Source organism: Leuresthes tenuis, unplaced genomic scaffold, assembly GCF_036924035.1.
Source record: "Leuresthes tenuis unplaced genomic scaffold, fLeuTen1.0.hap1 SCAF_17, whole genome shotgun sequence".
NCBI lineage: Eukaryota > Metazoa > Chordata > Actinopteri > Atheriniformes > Atherinopsidae > Leuresthes > Leuresthes tenuis.
The window spans coordinates 14,288,773-14,303,963 of NW_027325371.1; the positions used below are offsets into that span (position 1 = coordinate 14,288,773).

A 15,191-nucleotide genomic window follows, 5' to 3' on the forward strand; every position below is an offset into this window, starting at 1 on the left:
CTCAGCCTTTTAGTGCCGATGAGCAGTGGCAGTAACAGACAGCTGGACTTTTCCATCTTTCTCTCGGTTTCATTTATTTTTGTTCAACTTTTTTAGTCGGTATGTGTGCGACCCGCGTCCCCTGCTGGCTATGAGGGATTTTATGCGTCCGTAGATTTCTCCCATCTGGATCCACTGTAGGTTCGCGTTAGTGTGGATTCTGACAAATACAACAACAAATAAAAAAAAGAAGAAGAAGAGAGAGCAAACTAGTGATTTATTCCCCCTTAGTCGGGCGTCCCAGAGAAGCTAAACATGTCGCGGAGCGTGGAGGAGGTGAACAAGCTAACAGAGAACACATTCAAGGTGGGTACTGGTTTGGAAAGGGAGCTGGGAACACAACAGGTGCGACCACGACGGAAGACACGCACAAAAAATACCCCAATACGCCCATGTGGGCTTCTTTTTCTGTTTGTTTTTGGGGCGAAACGGCGTCATTTAACTTTACAAGTCAACCGTCTCGCAGCCGAACGTTTAACAGGTGGTCACCGTGAGTCGCTTTACTTTTATTTTAAGCAGCGAAGTGCATCTGAAATCGAAGATGAACGTGGACGGAAGCGGCAATTTGGAGACAGTTTCCCTTCTTTCTTTCTTTCTTTTTTTTATGGCTGTCAACATGGCAGCTTATTTGAATTATGGCAAAGTATTGTGTGCGGTTCAGTAAGTGTCGTTGGTTTAAAGGTGTCATATTTAAGCAGTCCAGAGGCTTGTGCTTTGTGAGGATCCCCAAGCTAAATGATTAGCCAGGTGTTGGTTTACAGTGTTTAAACGGTTAAGGACTATTTTCCAGAAGGCTTTGCCCGAGCCCACACCAAAAAGGTGACTTACTGGAGAGTTGAATCACTGGTTTTGGAGAAAATAGCCCCACCCTAGGTGTGTCGTTTCCTCGTTAACGTGTATCAGCATCATCTGAGCTGCTAGGAGAATATGTGTCATCCTGTAACTGAGGATAAATGGAAGAATAACAAGGACAAATGCCCCCCCAAAACAAGTTTGATCGACCATTTGTTGCTTGCTGTGATGGCAGTGAGCTAAAAGAGAAACTCAGCTGGGATTAGAAAATACTGGGCCAAATGTGGAGCCACCAGTTTCACTGTGTCCCATTAGGAGCTGCCACTGCTGACACTCTGCAAGCTCCACTCCACAGGTGGCACAGGGAAGGAGAATAAAGAGACTGAGACACTCAAAAGGAGACTCCAGGCTTTTCTCACAAACATTTAGCCTACTTTTAGGTTCTGGCCTCCTCTCATGGGCAGCCCCCACTGCTCTTTGGAGTGGTGAAATGCAAGAAAAAAGACTCCAGGTTTAATAATTTAGCTGCCTTTGTGTTTTGTGTGGTAAGATTATACAGCCAGCTCCTCGGCAGCCATCGCCTCTTTCTCACCGCCGTGGCTGCAACACGAGGCTCCTGGTAGCCGGGGCTGTTTTGCAGAGAAAATACTTGAAGATTTACACATTCCATGAATTGCGAGAGCATGACAGGATGACAACTTCTGCTTGTACCGTTGGATTTATAGATGCTGTAACATTACTGACATATTGATTAAGTATCTTTTTTTTTTTTTTCCACCTTCATCACCATTAAAGGGATTTATGTATTGCTGAAATCCAGGTTATTTTCAAAGGGATAAATCAGACTCATCTTGCAGTCAGTGAAACTGTCAGTGAGTGGCTTAAGTTGGTTAACCAAGTTTAGTCATTGAATGTTTGTGCATGTAAGCTATGACCAAACGCTGCAGTCTTCACAGGGTTTGGACTTTTTGTAGATAGATGGAGTTCATCATCATTGAAAGATGCGTGACAGACAAGCTCTCTGTTTCTCATCACGTCGACTCGATCATGAAATGATGACTCCCAGGCACCAATAACCACCAACAATCAGACATGACTCGAAATCATAAATACTTAGGTTATACTAGATTATACTTTGTGCACAGTGCTACTGTGGGAGGCCGGTTGGTTTTGCAAAGAGTCAATATAATTGATTACTTTGTGGCAGCCTTAGTTTATGTTTTGTTTATATTTTTTATAGGAAATAAGACACAGCAGATAGTGACTTTTAGTTATATAGCACGTTTATATATAAGTGTTCTCCATTCAGGACAATGAAAGAGATTAGAGTGATGTAAAAAGCAATTAAATTCACTTTATTTCTGTAGCATTGATTCACAACAAAGCAATCTCAAGACACTACAGATAAAGGAAACGTATTCAAATTAAAGTCCAATGAAATACTACCCAGTTTGAACAAATTTTAGGCCAGTTAATCCCAGCACATTTTATTCCAGTCCATTTCAATTCATTATGATGGTGTACGTGAAATGGCATTAGTAAAGGTAGCCTAAATAAAGAATCCAGTTGTTTGCATCATCACTTTGATCCAACCCACAAAATGATGGATGGCAGCGGAGACGAAGAACTGCTTTTAATCGGAAGAGACGTCCAGGTACACTAGAGACGGGGAGGGCGGCCACCTGCCTCGACTGTGACTGAAATGTAAGACTACAAGAGAATAAAGTCAATACATGAGTAACAATACAGTCCTCTAAGGTGACTGGAGCCAAAACTGCCACAAAACAGCGTGACGTTGGCATCGTATCTCCCAGTGGTCATTGAGCCATTTGAATAACTGCAGTTGCCTTTGAAAAGTCCACATGGATTAAGTTTCACTTAAAATTTTGTTAGACATTTTTGGCCTCCTTGTCATTGTCTGCCAGCCATTATGTGGATGCATGGCGTGCAGGTGATATCTTCTTCTTTTTTTAACCTGAAGTAGGTTTCAGGTCCTGTTAATGAACAATCAATGGTTTTAAGAACTGCTGTTTTATTCATTTCAGTTTTTTTTTTCTTTCTCCACATTATTCACAATATCTGATGTCACTGTTAGACGGTTACGTCTCCCTCTTTTGTCTCCGAACACACAGAATGTGATGGATCAGTTCAACCCAGGACTGAGGAACCTGGTCAACTTGGGGAAGAACTACGAGAAGTCAGTTGCTGGTGAGCTTCTTTATTTCATAGATAAACAGGCTAGTGGGTTGCAGAATGGATGGGGGGGTAGTAGTCATATTAAAGAAATTGTAGAATATTCTGTGGGTTTCAAAAGGCATAAGGGATTCATGACAACTTTATCATCTTCCCAGCAATGACCATGGCAGGAAAGTTGTATTTTGATGCACTGTCTAAGATTGGGGAGAATGCTGCAGTGTCTCCGGTCTCCAGAGAATTGGGTAAGTTTCCATGTATCTGTCCTCTTGCTCTCTGCTGAGATTAAAGAGGAAGCCTTTAGACTGTGGAGAAAGCACTCTCTTTCCTGAAATGATTATTTCCTAATCTTAACAAAGTTGTAAAATGCTACAGATGGCAAAATTAGACTTAGGTCCTCTCATAATTAGAGCTTTTTTGGAGAATGGGCCTTTTCTAAGATATTTACAGGGATGAAGCTTAATGGAGTTCTGACCTGTGGCCCTCTGCTGCACGTCATCCCACATTCTCTTTGTGCCTGTTTCCCTGTCCAGCCACTAGGGTGAGAAAGAAAAAAAAAACCTTAAAGAAAAAGTAAGATATTTACAAGGCTTTTAAATGTAATGCATGCTTATCGGGACCTCGACAGTACACAAACTGAATTTGTCACCGTAAACCTAGAAGCTTTTGTGTCCATGTTCTGTGGAGTTCACAGCGGTTCCTGCTACAGGCCTCAGTGTGGGCATATAAACTTATTTATAACTCGGAAGTGTTGGCCTTTTTTTTCCCCCCAACAATTTCTCAAAGACAACAGAGGTAAGACTAAAATAACACGTGTGAGTCACTAATGGGAAGAGTAATCGGCCAAGTTTCTGTGCACTCCATGAACAGATCTGAAGGGATCTTTTTGCAAGGTTGCAAGAAACAAACATGAGTCAGATAATTGGGGACACCAGCTGCTGTGTACATCTACAGAGGGGTGAATGTTTTGGTTTGTTTTCTCAGAGATTACTTTAATCTCTTGGAATATCTGGGATACTCCCTGATATCTGGGAAGATGCCGGTTAGTTAGGTGTGTTGGAATGCCCACTTAAAACCAAAAGCAGCTAGTGACTTGTATCGTTTTAGCAATTTTATTTTTCAGTTTTATTTTCCCTGTAGCATAAGTATTCCTAAAACGAGGTATTTAAATGCCAAAATGTAGCCACATGTGTCCTTCGGCCTTTCAGTCGAGCAGTTTCTAGGCATGCTAAGTAAAAAGAAAAAAAATGTCTGTGTGTGTGTCCATCAGATACAAAACAAACAAGTACAAGTTATTTGCAAAGGATGAAACCAATCACAAACATTAGCTATTTAGCTTTTTATCTTGATAGACGATGAGGCGTGTCTAATTTTCTCTCTCTTACTTACAGCACCAGTTAAGTTTGGACACCCTCACCCATTAAAGACCAATCTGAAAGTGTGTCAAAAACCTTTGACTGCTACTGCAGACCCCCCCCCCCCCCCCGCTTTGGGTGTACTCCAGCTAGAATTTCTCAGAGGTTATCCTTGGATTAGTTCCACGGAACGCTTGGGATTTGTGAGTGATTGAGTGTGATGGGCCTGGGAATACGCTGGCACCGGGTTTGTTTGGTCCTCTGTTTTGTTCCAGGCCAACTCCCCAAGCTTCGGTTCCCACAAGCTAATTTGTCTGGCATCCTAACTCACCGTCACAGGAGGCACACTTTGGTTTAACCACTGTATGCCTCTCGTCTCCCCTGCTGATTAGTAGCAAAAGTGCTAATTAAATTCAGCAGCGTGGTGGAAGAGCCACCTGGTGTTGTGCTGGTGTCACTTCTCTGGAACAACTGCTACGATAACCCACCCCCCCTCCAAAAAAAAAGGAACTCTTCATCCTGCATAGACTTCAGGTGGCTCTAAAAGTTGGCCGTTTGCTCCTTTGTGATAATCTTGAATACTTTCTGGTTATTCTTTAAGTTTTAAGATGTCACATGGAAAAAAAATAACGTGTTCCACTTTATTTTTCCAGCCTCCACTTCCTCCCAAAAGCCCACTGGAGTTGACTAATTAGCCTAAAGGGTCATAATATTGACATTAAAGCTGGTTAATCACGTCGGTAAAGCGGATTCACAGGTTTCGGATGTGAATGCATGCGTGTTTTATCGGTTCAGATGAATCGTTTAATCAGTCAAAGTGAATTCGCCGACTGATTAAAGGCGAACCTTCCCAGAATTGGCTTGTTTCGTGTTCCCCTGACAGTGTTGCTTTGCATTCCAGCAAAGTGTTATATTATCTGACTGTTGCATTTGATAATGCTGCAGGAAGGTGTGTTTAGTCAAAAAAATAGATTTGAGTTGCAGGCCTACTCTAGTTTTACATTAGTAGGCTGTGAAATATGTCCTGTGTGCAGAAAACTCTGTTTTTCTTCCCATGCTGGAATTTCATAACAGAAAAAGTCCCGATTAGGGCAGACTTGTCTTTTCATGAACACTAATCAATGTTTACAACTGGCCAGTGTTTCCCACACATGGGTTTTTGCCCTTCGGGTTTGTAAACGTCTTGCCAAGTACATTTGGCAATCGTTAAAAACATTATTTCACTTTCATTAATGTGAGAGAACGGCTCCATCCACAATAGATCAGTGTCTCTTTTATTTATTGAGGCCTGCCACAACATTTTTACGCCTCTATCTAAGAGTCCGAGCCTGCAACAGGTGGAGGACTGGTTCATGTGCCGTTTTTCAAAGATTGTTGATCCGACTGCATTTCTCAGCTATTTCTTTGTCAAAAAAAGTGCAACGAATGTGTTTGCCTTCGCTTTGCTCCTCGCTGGCGCTTCGAATAGAATCTATGTCTGCGGAAAACACTGGAGGCAGACCAGTCGGAAACAGATTTTCACCTGCTTTTGATGCTCACGTGTACCCAGGGGCTGCTGCTGACGGCTGCTGATTCAGAGCTCATAATCAGATCTTAAAGTCATGTCCAGCGCAGCTTAAAACGGGCTTCCTGTTATAGGAAATGGAGAGGAAATGACGGGAGGGACACAAACTGCTCGCTGAAATCCCTGCCGACCGAAGAGAAAATAAATTTTAAAAAGTGTGTCGATTTATTTCTTCGTTTATTACCCTTTTATCACCTCATTTTAGCTCATTGAAGATGAAAGCTAAATATTCCTTGGGGTGACCTTGGCTCACATTTGGCATTACTAAACAGATTGCCGTGAGGGGAAGTTATGTGCAGACTGTCACTTTCACCTCTGACCACTAATCCTCACAGGAGGGACGCACAGGGAGAGATTGTGTGGTCTCATGACAGATCAGTTTAGTCCGTCATTATGCTGGATTATTTAGAGCAGCAGATGATTAAATCCACACCGCAGACCGTCTCGTTTATTTTAACGACCTGGGTTTGTTAACCCAAATGCATTGTAGTGGGAGTGTTCTCTGAGCATCGCTGTAACCGGTCAGGATGCGAGGCCCCAGGCCAGTCATATAAACAAGGCAGTCTCCATATTGTCACTGAGACTTGCTTATGGATGTAGTGCAGCTGACCTCTCTGAAACCCGAGCTCCTCTGACACATTGCCAGACACCAGATACTCTTGAGAGGCATTGGAGGACCGGCGCACCTTCTTTTAGTTCTTTTATCCCACCACCTCCTTCCCCAGTTTACACAAGTATCTGACTTCCCGGGTGGAAGGGAGAGAGATAATAAAGACCAGGACTTACAGTTTGATCCGACCTTGTTGTATTATTGCTTCAGTTGTGTTTGAGTCAGTTGTTGTGTTGCTCCTCAGGGGAGGTTGCGCTAAAGCAAAAAAAAAAACAAATCTGTTGCTCCCAAAATGAGATTCGAAGACTGTGAAGGATTTCTGTGCACACACTGAGCTTAATCTCGTCCGGCCTCGTCCTTTTTACTGCGAAAAGAGTTTAATGGACGCTTCACGGGCACCGACACACAATGACCAATGCTCAAATGGCATTTGCCAAGTGGCACAAGCCCACTTTACATAATCCAAACATGTTTGCATGATGCGTCGGGTCGCTCACACTGATGCCAGGATTATTCTGTCCACAGTCAAAAATAGTGGAGGAACCGCGGGACTCTTTGCATGCTACTGGCAAAGTGTCATCAAAAGCTCCTCAGAGGGAGGATGGAGTCTTCTTTTTTCTTTTTTTGTGCGCATTCAGTGCTGTTTATTTAGCCATCGGACTGTATTAGCTTAATTTTCCAGTTTATATCCCCTCCATAAAGCCCACCTTGCTAATGGCTCCTGTCAGTGCAGCTTTGTACTGCTAAGTCATGCACACACAGAGATAAGCATGTCTCATCTCTCTGAATGTCACGGACTGTAAGAGGAAAACAAAGATGTTTCTCCTCTATTTTAGGAGTGCAGAACATGGACAACATTGCACGTTTGACTGGTGAAGAAGAGGAATGGAACTAATTTAAATGACTTACTTGTGTTTCAGAAGCTCAAACAAAAGACATCAACCAAGTTTCTGATGATTCTTTATTTTTGCTTTTACGACTAGCTCAGCCCCCCTGCCACAAACGTAAGGTTCCTTCACCCGATCAGATGCTATATTTTGTTATTTGACTGTTTTTAGCCCTTGCTGCTGAACAGAAGCCTCTATGTCCAGCTGTTAGTCCGGCCCGACTTCCAGCCTGAGCAAACAGGGCTGCAGGCAGCCAGTCTGTGCTGTGTGGGTTAATCTCGGTGAGGTTTTGTTGGCTATGGGCGGTGGGTTGCTTTTTGGCATCATCCTCATTCTGACGCACTTTTGCTCGAACGAGCACACCTGTTGCCCGGCAACGTTTTGTGCAGATCGTGACGGACGTCAAACAAATGAGCGTGAACTGCTGGAATGAAGCTATTGATGCCTGTGACGTTACCAGTTACCGTTTCTTCTTCCTTGTCAGTAATTCAAAACATTTTTAGCCCCATCATTGTTCAGATGTACAGCAGGGATGTGTTCATCACTCGGCTTAAGTGCTTTGCAAGTAAACCCGTTTTTCCAGTGTTTGGCTGAATACCACACCTGACATTTTGGAGAGTGTTCTGATGAGGGGACTTTAAGGTCAGGTGTGTTAGACATTCAGTCCTTGGCAGTTAGCTTGACCATTTTAGTGCGTTTTTCCTTTTAATCTCTGCTATAGAGTGGTGGAGCCTTGTTATTTGCTAACCTTTTTCTTTCTCCAAGTTTTCTACCTCTAGCTTTATACAACACTGGTCACCACTTCTCCTTTATGTAATGTCCCCTCTGCTTTACTGTGCACGCGTTCTGTTCTCCATAGCCACCCTAACCCAGCCTTTGCCCCCTCTACAGCTTCTGTTCTTTCAAAGTGCAGATTAGTTGAAATGATGTCAACGATGTCTTTTATTTGCTGGTTGCTGTTTGTATTGTAACAGTTAGTTTCACCTTAAGTCAAGGCAGGGCAGGGAAGGTGTGCAATGACGGAGCAGGGGGGAAGGGCAGTGTTTACATTTTGATGAATGCACAGGTCACAGTGATACATCCGCCTGCCAGCAAATTGGATAGCTGGCATGGATTTGCACGGTATGTTTAATCAGAATGTGTAGTACTACACATACTATATGTGTATATTAAACTATCAAACGGGTTCCCTCTGAGAAGGCCAGGGTCTTTGGTTTGTAATTGAAAAACAGGAGTTGTTTGTTCCACTGCACAGGGGAAAATCGGTGTGTATGTTACAGCTGGACCTTTCGGCTGCTGCTTCAGCTTCAGCTGAAGATGTGCATCCTGCTTGTATATGTAATGCAACAAATAAACCTTTGCCACATAAATGCTTAGTACCTTTCAGGGCAGAGAAGAACCGTTATATACCTTATACTTCGATTTATTTCATTACAGAGTAGCCATTTATATTTTCTGACCAAGATCGGGAGTATCTATTTTTTTGTTCCCTTCCCCTTTGCCTCCAGCAGTAAAGCCATCTCTCTTTGGACAATGTTGAAATCATCAGCCTAGACTAATCTCTACATAAATACACACATCGCTCTTCTATGCCTACAAGTCATCCGACAGGTGTTTAAAAATAGTGATTATCAAAGCATCGCACCAGCTAGTGTAAAGATACACACTCTCTCTCTCTCTCTCTTTCTCATACACACACACACACAGATGCCTTGTCAGTCTGTAAACCACGCTGCCCTGGATAAAGGCCAACTGGCAGTACATTTAATACAGAAGAAAGTCAGTTTCTTCCTACTGTATAATGCTATCGAGTCCAAATTTTCGGTTTGTTTAAGCGGCAGAATTTGATGGACGAACGTATCGTAAGGTCTGTGAGAGGCGGCCTTTGGTTCACCATAAAGGGGAAATCTAATTCATTTAAACTTTAGTTTCAAGGAGATGGAACTAATGCAGCTGCCTTCCCATCCAGCTCCGGGGCATAAGAAAACCCCCCAATTCCTGCTTATGGTTGAAGGTAAAAGTGTTTTAAGTCCATCAAAGAGATATGATGTTCTCCAATAAATGATCGTTTCTAATCACTTCCAAAATCAAGCGGTTATCGTGATTCTGATGTTTGCCACGATTAAGCAGCCCTTGCTTAATATTAGAATATTTCTCTGAAAAGTAAATCCAGTGAAGTAAGAAGTAAAAAGTTTGTCCGTTAGGTTACAGCGCAGGTCTGGGAAAGACACCTGGCTGCTTACATTTCTTAGGTCTGATTTTATCATAACCACAAGCCTAATACATTAGGATTATCATGGGAAGGGGGTTTAGTTTTTCTGTGTTTCATAATCCTAATTTGATTGCTTTTGTGAGCTTTATGCAGATCCACAGTGTTGTTTTTGTGGCTGCTTTTCATCTGAGCCCTCGTTGATTACGGCGGCAGGAGGTCCAGTTTTTCAGGTCGAGGCACGTGTGTGTGTGTGTGTGTGCATTTCATCCTTCCGTGTCGGTGACGAGCAGCCTTCCTAAACCTCAGTGGCTGGTGACATATGACCATATTTGTGACCAACATGACTCATTTCACTGCAATACAGTACACACAGTGTTCACTGTGCTCATTGAAAGCGCACCGCTTCTTCAGTTGTTGCTCGGTATATTTGCATAAGCTCAATCCAACTCTCAGCCCAGGAAAAACCGGGAAAAAAGAAAAAGTTGATAAATAAACAGAAGCATACAATTGAATTACTGCCAGTCTGCCAGTCCTCTGACATTAACGTCTGCGTTTATCTTTCCTCCCTTGTTCTTTCCCTCTGGCAGGTGTAGTGCTGATGGAAATCTCAGAGGTCCATAAAAAGGTTCAACTTGAGCTGGAGGAAAATGTGAGTGCTACATATGTTTCTTTAGGCTCACATACGTGCCTGCTGTAAATCCACGTGTCATCTAATTGCGCTGTAATTGCATTGCCTCACTCAACTGCATTTTGTCAGACACTCTCACTCTCTAAACCTGTTGCTCAGTGCATTTCCACACAGCTCCAAGCTAAGCCTCGGGTCGCAGGGCATGATTTAGTGTCAGACGCAGTCTTGCCTTCTTTCCCACCTATGTCTTCCGCAGAAGCTTTGTGGATGAGTAAAAGGTTACAGGAGGTGGCTGCTGATGGGGGAAACAGGTTTGAATAGTAGAAGCACCTGTGGCTCTGTTTCCTTTCTGAGGACAAGCAAGTCTCAACACGCTCCGGAACGACCGCAGCTGGAGATGTTGCAATTACTCTAGATTCATTAAGAAGCTACAAGCGCTATGGTTGCATATGAACACCTGCACCTAGACAAACTGCAGTCTCATACTGGAGATGCTGAAACATACAAATTAAAGAATTACTTATTTTTTTCCCCATTCAGCACCTGACTGACATCACCTCAGCCACTGTAAAGAGCTTTTAGAATGTATTAGTGGTTCAAGTGATATTTTGTTCATTCAGTGTTGCCCATTTTTTAAATGCTTGGGGAAATTCAACAATGGCTGCTTGAAAATAGCCTGTTAAAGACGAACTGAGAGGCAGAAAAAGTTGCGATGCACACCTCTGAGACCGTGTTGCTAGCAGCACCAGTGGGTGGGCTGTCTTTTAATTGGACTCGGGTTTGTGAGTCACCGCAGCGACTCAGCTCCCAGAAAACAACAGAAGAAAACCTTTTAGTGACGGCGCCGCTGTCTGTTGTGCGCTTGACGCCGTCTCCGTGGTCATCTGCGTGCGTTCAGAAATGGGGGTTTTCCATTGTGGGAGCAGACGCTGTATTTCAGCGAGGCTGTGCTGACTGGAGCGCTTTGACGCCCTCAGACAAATGAGAGCCAGGGAGAAGCCTATGGGCATTCCCACGCTTTGTTTCTGACTCATTCATAAGAGCAACCGAGGACTCGGCTTTCACCCCCACCCACAAGCACCAGCACACTGTGATAGATCACCGTCCATCTTTCTCTGAGACTTTCTGCATATTCCCTGTTTGTTTTTGATATGAAAGCTGACAAGGTAGTCTTTTATCCTCTCATCAACTCATTAACCATCAATGTCTTCTTTGCCCCCCCTCCATCTTGCCCCACCTCCCTTTCACCTGAAGTTTAAGAGATTCCACAAGGATATAATAACCGAGCTGGAAAGGAAGACTGACATGGATGTCAAATACATGACTGTGAGTAGCTTCTGTGTGTGTGAGTCATACTAAATCAGCAGCACTCCATTACATTGGCCACAGCTGATAATGGAGGTGCACAAAATATCTGCATATGGTGTAAAATGTACAGATTTCCGCCGACCGTGAACAGTATGAGCAGCTTAAGAGGATCACTTAGTGACGTGAGAGTTTTATTTACACTGAAAAACGCCGCCGCAGTTTCACGGTGTGCAGCAGTTCGGGGCTATAATTTTCTGTCATTATGACTACAGGCTTGGTAATTAATTTCAAGAGAGATGTGTCAGCCACACAATGCACAAAATAAATAAATAAAAGCCCCCATTGTCAGTGTTTCGTGATCGTTCTGCAGATAAGTCAACAAATGTGTCATTTTAGGCAAAGCTCGGTGTGTGATTATTAATAAAAAAGTTAGTTCTCTCTCGTGTTAAATGCATCTTTGCCATATTGCAGACAGAGAGCATAAATGAGCATGTCATCAAACATTTTGTAGCAATATTAGAGAGGTTATAGTCATAGCAACTTAGATAAGAGAAATGGAAACAGAAATGCTCACAACCAGGAAACAATTTGTGTCCAAAACTGTTTTTGGAAACTCCCTCTTTATTCTCTACGTGACAAATATTCCGAGCTTTGTGTTCTGGCGCTCACATGAACCATTCCTCTGGTCCAGGCCACGTACAAGAGGTACCAGGTGGAGCACAAGATAAAGCAAGATTCTCTGGAGAGGTCCCAGTCGGATCTGAAAAAGCTAAGGAGGAAGAGCCAAGGCAAGAACGCCAACAAGTACGAGAACAAGGAAAGCGAGGTGAGAAGAACACAGAAACCCCCACAGGCGGCGGGTGACGCGTCGTGTGCGGACGCGCTTCCTTTTAAAACGCGCACGTGCGTCTTTATATTCCCGCAAACGTAATTGCCCAGACGCACTCGTTCATACACCTGACACCTGAGACGCAGCATGCCAGAGCCGGTGTAACCGTAGTCGGGGATGGAGTGTCCGGTCTGTGCAGTCACGCAGGGGAAGATTCTTCTTTGTTGTTGGCTTCCTTTGTCTGCTCCATGAATACACCCGTATGCTGTCGTCTCTCGCACCTTCTTGCCGGTCAGGTTGCCGCACACGTGCACCGACAAAACCACAAACAGGTAGAGGTGCTCAAATGTTTACTGAAACAACTCCATTGAAGTTGCTACACATACACACATTTGCAGGGTGTGCAGTGATTCAAGTGGCAAACCTGCTCCCCAACTCGTAGCTGCCAGTCATCTGATTATGAACAGGTATCCTAACAACCATGAATAAAGGTGTCTGTCTCCATTAAAAACTGTCAGGTCAGATACAGAAGAGGAATTAGTCATCTGTTTGATTTTCCTTGATGTTTCACAGGCCTGATCTTTGTATTTTGTCCAAATCTGACCATTAATCTGTCATTGGTTTTACCGCATTGGGCGCAGTGATTCACTGTGGCATGTTAGATCACCATAGGGGACTGAGGTAGTTCTCCCACGATGCTGCCACACCCTGAGCGGTGACGGCAGAATGAAAACTGCAGACGAGTTTAATCCCGAGGTTGCGTCGCTGAGAGCAGCGCAGGTCTTACATAACCCGCCTGCCACTGATCCTGTCAGGCAGCTTGTCAGCCTAGGTTTTGCAAGTGCGTTTGTGTGTGCGTATTTAAGGGTTTGTGCATTCTGTCAACACGGTCTACCCTACCCCTGGCTGGCCGAGGGATTGGCCCAACTGCACAAACACAGTTAAAGGGAAGCCTGGAAGGATGAAGGAAGTTCTGTTTTTTTATTTCTACAATCGAGGAAATTTCAGACTTTCCCTGTTGCTTCTCAGAAATCTGTTCTTTTCGTTTTTCCTCTTCTCTCATGTTCTCCCATCTTTCCCTCCTTTCACCTTCCTTTTCACCCCTCTATTCTCCGAGCTCCCCAGCAGGCCTCGAGTCAGACTGTTCCCTTGCTGCTGTGCTCTCTCATTCGAATTTAAAGCCAGGCGTTAGGATTTGGAGACCCAACAGGCAGCGGGATGTGTCTGTAAACAGAGAGACAGGATGTAAGGGCCCTGAGACAGGAGCTTAAAGCGCCAGATGATTTGCCAGACAGCAAAGACACTTCAAAGAGACCTAGAACGGCGAGAGAAAAGACAAAGATAACATAGGAGCACTGTCATAATTGTCAAACATATGATGAAATCGGTTCAACCTGAAAAGAAAAACAAAGATTGAGGTGTGTATCAAAGTCTTCCACATTTCAGAAGGAGACATGAAGGATTAATCTTTTGAGGAAGTGTACATTTTTTCCCCTTAGCTCTCTGTTGCCATTCGTGCCTAAATCCTGTAGCTCAGGATGAATATAGGTTTACCATAACAATAGGCCCACTGCAGCCTTGACACATGTAAACTGATTAAAAGGGTGTGTCTTTGTGTCAAAATGGTGGAATTAAGATTTAAGATGCAATTCATCGAAAAAGAAACTAGATTTAGTGGCCCATATTGATTACGAAGACGAGTGGTGAATAAGAAATCAAGTGGTGGCGGTTCGCCTTCGGGAGACGCAGGTCTTGTATGTGAAGCACAGACCTCTTGCTTTCCTCTCTAAGTAGGAGTTGCAATAAAAAAAAAATGAAATTCTCAAAAAGAAACCTGCAGATCCTTGATCAAACATTTTATTTCCTGTGCATGCTGATCAAAGTGCTTAACGTCGGTACTACTTTCAAGAATGGAGTGGAGACGTTAACTTTGTGTCATTTCACACTGTTGTGACGATGGAATTCTTTGGGAAAATTTATACTGCAGGTTTGTCATTGCGACACATGGAATTAAACTGGCATATATGTATATATATATATATCGATGGTTTTTAGAGGGCCATCAAACATCAAAGCAGGAGCATCAAAGTGTCTCTGTGAGTCGGTGTGCTGCTGTAACAAATGGGGAGACAGTTTCTCAATTGTCACACGTGACTTTAAGGGACCCATATTTTCTTTTTGTCGAGGCCTGCCATAAATGTTGCAGTTTGAAAAAATGGAGGCAGAAAAGGGGGAAATAAAGGGTTGATGCCGTTGGTGTAGAGAGGTGCGTGTTTGCTTGTGACATTTGCATCTGTTTGTTTGTTGAACCCACAAAGGGAAGCCTGTTGTCAGGTTGGTGTGTCGGAGATGCCAGCGGATCTCGATGGGCAGGCTGACGTTGGACCTTCTGGCACCGAGCCCACAGTCAAACAGACAGAACTTTTTGACCTAAGGCTATATCTCCAATTTAGATTTGCCAAGGTGCTTGTTAAGAGCGTATTCCACTGTCATGGCAACGGTTTCGTAAACATTTCGGTTTAAGCGTTTGAGTTTGAAATGATGCTTTTTAGTGTGTTTGATTTTTTTTAAACATTTTTTTACAGCCTCAAATGACTCTATGTTTGAGTTATGCTCAATACTGTGGTGCCGTCCTTCCAAGCGGCTGCTGCAGTGTGCTATTTGTTTCTTGGAACAAGGTAAACGGTAGATGCAAAAGACTTTCAACCCACCGCAGCCTCCTCAGTCATTTAAGGATTTACAAGATGAGGACTGTAGTGAGAGCTGAATAAAGA

General features: G+C 43.6%; 1 protein-coding gene across 2 annotated transcripts in view; it reads left to right on the forward strand.

The window, feature by feature from the left end:
- baiap2l1b (BAR/IMD domain containing adaptor protein 2 like 1b) overlaps positions 1-15,191 on the forward strand; it is a 26,611-nt gene continuing 11,420 nt past the window's right edge. Inside the window, exons 1-6 of one of the 2 annotated variants that reach the window (XM_072369662.1) lie at positions 1-345; positions 2,964-3,039; positions 3,183-3,269; positions 10,240-10,301; positions 11,535-11,606; positions 12,280-12,414. In XM_072369662.1, the coding sequence (XP_072225763.1) occupies positions 295-345; positions 2,964-3,039; positions 3,183-3,269; positions 10,240-10,301; positions 11,535-11,606; positions 12,280-12,414 (483 nt within the window). In that variant the 5' untranslated portion in view covers positions 1-294. Of the gene's footprint in view, positions 346-2,961; positions 3,040-3,182; positions 3,270-10,239; positions 10,302-11,534; positions 11,607-12,279; positions 12,415-15,191 lie in introns of those variants that run through there. The other variant, XM_072369663.1, reaches the window with a different exon arrangement.